At 47.4% G+C, this 6,610-nt stretch overlaps 1 protein-coding gene across 2 annotated transcripts in view; it reads left to right on the top strand.

Moving 5' to 3' along the window:
• The window catches only part of LOC107081031 (rab effector MyRIP-like), a 13,354-nt gene extending 6,995 nt beyond the window's left edge, over positions 1-6,359 (top strand). Inside the window, exons 4-16 of one of the 2 annotated variants that reach the window (XM_015369242.1) lie at positions 161-273; positions 352-399; positions 527-585; positions 665-754; positions 843-942; positions 1,723-1,916; positions 2,006-2,086; positions 2,171-2,404; positions 2,899-3,069; positions 3,486-3,647; positions 3,728-3,775; positions 4,959-5,004; positions 5,087-6,359. In XM_015369242.1, coding sequence (XP_015224728.1) covers positions 161-273; positions 352-399; positions 527-585; positions 665-754; positions 843-942; positions 1,723-1,916; positions 2,006-2,086; positions 2,171-2,404; positions 2,899-3,069; positions 3,486-3,647; positions 3,728-3,775; positions 4,959-5,004; positions 5,087-5,127 — 1,387 coding nt within the window. In that variant the 3' untranslated portion in view covers positions 5,128-6,359. The remainder of the gene's footprint in view (positions 1-160; positions 274-351; positions 400-526; positions 586-664; positions 755-842; positions 943-1,722; positions 1,917-2,005; positions 2,087-2,170; positions 2,405-2,898; positions 3,070-3,485; positions 3,648-3,727; positions 3,776-4,958; positions 5,005-5,086) is intronic. The other variant, XM_015369243.1, reaches the window with a different exon arrangement.
• Positions 6,360-6,610: the final 251 nt, after the last annotated feature.

Raw genomic sequence — 6,610 nt, forward strand, 5'->3', positions numbered from 1 at the left:
AGTTAAAATGATTCCTGTCGAGAAGGATGCCGGGTTTCCCTCCTGGACCCATTAAGCCACAAGTTGGTTCTGAATAAGCAGAGTTCGGGTTCTTCAGATCCACCCTTTGGGTACTACTGCAGGTTTCTGTCATCATGACGTTTTTCTTCTTGTATTAAAGGGTATTAAAGATGGGGACATTAGGTTGGTACCACGACAACGTGAGAAACCGATTTAAGCGGTTTGGCAGTGCCAAGGTGATGAGGTCATTATACAAGCGTCTGAATGGAGATGGTGAGCGAATCACAGATCCTGATTTTCACGTGTACGTATTGCATGTGTGATTATTCAGTATCTGTGTTTGTGGTTCAGGTGGCCGTGATGACGACACTCAGAGTATGCCGGATGTTAACCGTAACCGTAAGTCTCTCAACGAGGCCATCCAGTTTATTTGTGCTACATGCATAAAAACGGGGCGAGACGTTGGACCTGCAATCCGGAAAGTTCTCCAAGGCACAGTCCCACTAACCGTGCTGCTTTATTTCAGATGGATACAACTGTCCTGAGGATGATCCTGGAGAGGCCGAGGCTCAACACTACAAAGTGGTAAACATGAATACGGAAGGAAAGGGTTTTTCTCCTAAACACAGAGCAGCGGTAACTGAAGCAGCTGTTTCAAACTTAGATGAGGAAGAACAAACGTCTGCTGTCGGTTCATCCCATGGACTTTGACTCGGAGGATTACCTTCCTCACTCACGACGGCCTTCTGTCCAGGTAAACTCCCGCCTAATGTCAACTCATTCCATGAGATACTTTAAGAAATCCGTAGTATGGATGATAAGTTTAAAAATTATATATGCAGATGCAGGATGATCGATATTACAGGAACGACATGGATTACGACTATTACAGCCACAGAGGGAACCGCAGAAAGAGTCTGGACCGCTATGCCATGAGACCCGGTCAGTGGATAGAACTCTATACTTTAGAGATAGAACATCTGGACTATGGGTGTGTACTGTGGGTATTTAGATCTAATCCTTTCTGGAGACACCTCACAGGTATTAGGACGATCTTTTCTACTCACAGCATCTTGGAAGAGGGTCTCTAAGGGTGATGGCTTGTTTTCTTAAACTAACATGGTCCTCATGACCTTCTTTAGTAGGTGACCTCAAGCAGGATTGGAAGCATTTGTATCTGAGTTAGAAGCAGCTGAATGAGGGTAAACACCTGGATGTTTGAGGCAATAGTCTGTAGCATGAAAAGGAGGAATTCCTATGGTCACAAGCCGCTAAAGTAATGACTGAAGATAGAACCCAGGAAAAGCCAAAGCCTTGTCAATAGTCATGAGCTCTGGGTCCAACAGAACAATAGAGTTCCTCAGACTGTGGGACCTAAACATGCTAGGTGAGGTGTTCACACCAGAGATTTCGCTGCTCTTCAAGCAGTCAGCAGACAGGGTGGCAGGAGACCTTCCTTCCAAAGTAGTTGGACATGATCCACAGCAGGTGTCTCACAGATTCTTGTAGACATCCTGGAATCCCACTGGATGAGCTGGAGGTAGCAGGAGGAAGGCGGGTCCAGAGAGTTCTGGTGCACCAGGACCTGGTTTTGGTTGGCAGCGTCTTCCATTGTTTGGTCACTGAATGCGTTGTGATAATAGTGACAGCATGTTGTCCCATCAAAATTATCCTGCTTACTCCTTCATCTGCTGTCATTTGGTTGCTTTGCCGTATGACCAGAGGACTTTGCAGAGAACCGGATGGTCCGGACCCGCTCTCTGTCTAAGATCAGCTCCTCGGTGGCCAGGCAGCAGTATGTTGACACCTCGGATGAGGAAGAGTATCAGAGGCTCCCCCCTGTTCACCAGCAACCCCATCACCGCCGGAAGAACAGTAGAGCCTCTTCACAGGAGAACCTGGGTCAAGCTCCACCCGTAAGGACACACTGCCAGTCAGAACTGGGTCTGTAGGAGAGGAAAGAACCGCCAGATTATTCTTTTTTTGTCTGGCTTCTGTTTTGCAGATCAACGAACTCAACAAGCGGATGTCGGCCATTGAGAGTCTGCTGAGCCGCCTGGAGGAGAAGATGACTCCTGCTGATGAGGTAAGGCTGGACACATCAACCCGGAGGGAGATAAACCCTCCCCTCACTTCGCTTCCCGCCCAGAAACCCTCCTTCTTCCTGCAGGTCCTGAATCCATCTGCTCAGAATGAGGAGGAGAAGTTGAGAAGGAAGCTGAGTGAGCTGGCAGGGAACCTGAGCGATAAAGGCTTGTCGTCGGATGATGAGCCCAGGAAAAAGGCTTCCTTTGGAATCAAAAGTTCGTCTGGCATCAGGGGTGGAGCTGTGGTCCCCCTGGACTCACTGAAGGACAAAGAGCTGAGCTCGTCCAGCGATGAGATGCCAACAGAGGCTCAGAAGGTATAATGGCTGCTCTGGCAGCACATTCTGAGTAACAGCAAGCAGGAACCTGGATGAAGTATCATCCAAACCTTTGCTTCCAAGCTGCTGCTGGTGCAACTCCTCATTCTAGGAGTAAGGAATCACACTACCTTTGAATCCAATCAGATCCAGGTTCCTGTTTGTCGGGGCATCAGCGTGGCTCTGCTTTCTCCTGGGAAGGTATGATTCCACCAGGACAAAGCCACAGCGTGCACTGAGACCTCTTCATGTGGAAAAGTCTAAACTCTGTCTTTCTTCGCCAAGCATGAAATTCAGAAGAAAGATTAAAGATGTTAAAGTGCATGAAAACCTCCTCATTAACAGCCCCTCCTGTCAGGTTGTGTTAATGTGAAGCAGCTACCTGCCTGGACCCCCACCAACCCCAGGAGCTGCGTGAGCATCCAGTCTGGTAGCTGCTGCAGAGACGTTTTGTTTTCCAGCTGCTAACATCTGTCCCTCTACATGGCTTTCAGAGATCCACTGCCGCCGCCCTCTGTGACCTCACCACTGAGGTCCTGAGAACCATTAACGCCACAGAAAACGCAATGGTCGAGTACGGCCTTGCAGAGCCGATCGACAGGTCCCCCTTAGTTGGCACTGACGTAAAGCAGGCCGATGATGCTTTCAGGGAACTTGAGGAAAATGTAAGCTTCCGATGTGACCTGCATGATCAGACCCATTCCTCCGCAGTCCAAACCCAAAGCCTCTTCTGAAGCATGAAACAATGTCTGGATTGGCTTCACCTTTCACTGGCTGCTGTGTGTCCACTGGAACAGGGCATGGGACTGGGACACACACTGGGTCCAGTTAGGTTCCAGTTCCTCGGGTTCGTCAACAGCACACCTGTTTTAAGACTCGATTTATCAGGGTTCTGATCAGAACTTCAATTCCTACACTGAGATGAACATCCTGCTCTGAATGAGGCGCAAACTTCTGGAACCCAGTGGAACCTAAACAGGAACCTGATGAGTGTGTTTCCTGGACCTTCAGCCCTGCCAGCTTCATCAGAACCAGCTTCAGCTTCCTGTCCCATGACCAAGCTGTCCTCCTACCTGTCCAGGTGTACGTCTCAGCCGGTCAGTCCTATGAGCTGGAGACGAAGCTGCGGCGTCTAGAGCAAAGCGCCAAGAACCGTTTTGGGGGGACGACGGACTCTGAGCTGTCGGAGCTGGAGGACGTGGTGGCGCTGACTGCCGCCAGAGTGCAGAGCGCCGAAAGCGAGGTTAGCCAGACGGCGCCGGCAGACGTCACGTCGGTCCAGAAGCTTGTTTCCATTACTCACTGTGTCTGTTTGCCCAGCAGGTGTCGGACATTGAGAGTAAGATCGCAGCTCTGAGCGCCAAGAAGAAGGTCAGTGTGACAGCAGAGCCCAGCCTTCCGGTCTGTGGTTCGGTGGTGGAAGCCATGTTTCTGTGAACCCACAGATTAGTTCAGATTATCCTCAGTGTTCGGACTAAGATTAAACCAACTCATGTGTTTGGATCGCGGTTCTCCTGGAACCTTTGCAGTTCTCATATTAGTGAATCGTCCTGTATGTTCTGCTGGGGAAAATGGTGCCCTCCAGTGGATTAACTGAAGCATTACAGTGGATAGTTTGCAGACCAAAAACATCCCACGTTCAGAGAGCAACCGTTGTCTTTCACATGACGGGGATGAAAACCTTCTGCTCTGTTTTGGTTTTTGTGGCCCCCAGATATTTCAGGCCTGTGTAAAAAACCGAGACCCGCGTTCTGTCAGATCAGGATTCCCATAGTCAACAGACATGCGCCAGACGTCAGTTTTACGTTTAGCCTTTTAGTTTTGTACGAAAAATCAACTTTAAACTACATCAACGGGCATTTATCCCTTTAGTCATTTAAGGTCAGATCACCATATGATTGAACAAACACCTGTGGTCGGAAAATGTAGATTTCTCTTGTTTCATATATTTAGTTATGCTGTTTATCCAGTGAAAATGTTTTTATTCAGTTTGTTTCACCTGCAAGGCCACAAAATGTCTGAGGAAGACGTCTTTGCATACAAGAAATACTTCCATAACAAGCCAAATTCTTTCTTTGGCAGTCAGTCCCTCAAAGTGTGTCATTTGTTTTCACAACCTTCACAGCTTTTTCCTCATTATAAGTAAGGGAGACAGATCAGAACAGGGCTGATTACCACGATGATCTGTTCTCTCTTTGCAAAGATTAGAAAATAAAGCGTAGACTGAGTGAAATCCATCGATCTCTGTTTAACTGGGGGGAATAGTTGAATACTTTTTTTTTCATTATACACCAAAAAGTAAGTAATTAAATATGTTTTTGTAGATGATTAAAGGGATTCACGCCCGTTGAGGTACTTTAAAGTCTTTAAACTACCTCAGAAGTAAAGGGTTAAACGGGTATTGACTCTGGGTCTGCTGGTCTGACTGGTTTCGCTCATCTGAAAGAACACCGGAATCAGAACCTTTAGATAAATCTAAAGGTCTGAGACGCCGGATCATGTTGTGTTCTATCGGGTTTTATCTTGTATTCTAACTGGAAAGTTTCTGTTGCAGGTTTCTGGACCTCACCAGAAGAAAAGGGCAGCTTCAGACGCGCTGAGTGAGAAACTTTTCTTATCTTCCTGACTGTTAATCGAACGTTAGCCTGGCGCTGCTGACCCGCTCTAACCTGTTGTTGGCAGAGAGTAACGGGGCTCCCTGGAGGTCCAGCACCAGGTTCTGATCCGGTTCCAGTTCAGGATCCTCTTCCTGCTTTTCTTCACCCTCCTTCACTAATGTTGGCAGATCAGAACCAGGATCAGAGGCCCTTTATGGACCCAGATTCTCCATGACAGAACCGCCTGTTCCACCCAAACAGAAACGGGTCCAACAGACGATGGAAGTGATTTAAGGAAGAACTCCTTCCTTCTGAAACCAAACATTATTCCTTATATCAGTTTGGATCAGAACTGAGAGGTTCCGACCCAGTTTGTGTTCCCTAAAGTCTTCCATCGGCCTGCATCTGATCGGTTCTGGGTTCATCCGACCAATAAGATCCTTCTTTAAGCTTCAAATTCCGAAAAAGTATCACATCCCAGAATGTTTCCACTTTAAGTAATAAATGAGAAGAAGGTGCAAACTGTTCTGATCCTCGTAGATAAATGATGGATAAATGTTATTAACATTTTATAAATCACTGAAACAGAACCTGTCTGACTGCATGAAGTAGGCTAAAAGATCTGTAAAGGCAGAAAATCACCACTTCAGGTTCTGATGAGTCTCTGGCCTCCATCAGTCTAGAAAGGGTTCCGAACCATTTCTAAGACTTTGGACTCCGGAGAACCAGAGTCAGAACCAGGATCCACACATGGAACCTAACCCTAACCACCACCATTACTCCAGGAGGTCCTCAATGACTCATCCAGGAGGTTCAGGAGCATCTAGAGCTCTACAGGCCTCACTGCTCCAGTTAAGGTCAGAGGTCACGGCCCAACAGTCACAAAGAGACTGGTTCCAGGACCACTGCTGACCCAAATGAAACATAAAGACCCGGCGCACATTCTCAGAGACCGCTACACTCAGACATGGTGGTGGCAGTGTGATGGTCTGGGTCTGTGATTGATGGAGCCATGAGTTCTGCCCTCTAGTGGAAGATCCACTTGGTCCACCTCTGAAAAAGCTGCTTTGTGGGTGGCCTAGTCAAAGTCTGAGATGCTGGAAGCCTTCAGCAAAGCCAAGTCAAAGACTCGGTAGCAGTTATCAGAACCGCCTAGATGTAGGTTCAGGGAGTGATTACTTTTATGGATGTTTATCTTAATAAGTGACTAATGATTGAAAACAGTTTTTGTTTTTCTCTTAGATGACCTTTGATAAAAACATGGGAGCTGAACCATTTGGACCTTTGTTAGACTCTGATCCAATCACTAAATCCTGCTGATTCTCTAACATGTTGATCGCATTTAATAAACTCAATAAACAGCCTGTTGGTCTCTGCTGGTTTCTGGGGGGGTTAAATCTAAACAACCAATAATTTATCCATAAATAAAGTAGCCAACCGCTACACCGTCAGTCCCTCCATCAGGAAGTCAGTCTGTCCATCAGGTGGTCAGTCCGTCCATCAGGCAGTCAGTCCCTCCATCAGGAAGTCAGTCTGTCCATCAGGTGGTCAGTCCCTCCATCAGGAAGTCAGTCTGTCCATCAGGCAGTCAGTCTGTCCATTAGGTGGT

Source organism: Cyprinodon variegatus, unplaced genomic scaffold, assembly GCF_000732505.1.
Source record: "Cyprinodon variegatus isolate N-32 unplaced genomic scaffold, C_variegatus-1.0 Scaffold2722, whole genome shotgun sequence".
NCBI classification, from domain to species: domain Eukaryota; kingdom Metazoa; phylum Chordata; class Actinopteri; order Cyprinodontiformes; family Cyprinodontidae; genus Cyprinodon; species Cyprinodon variegatus.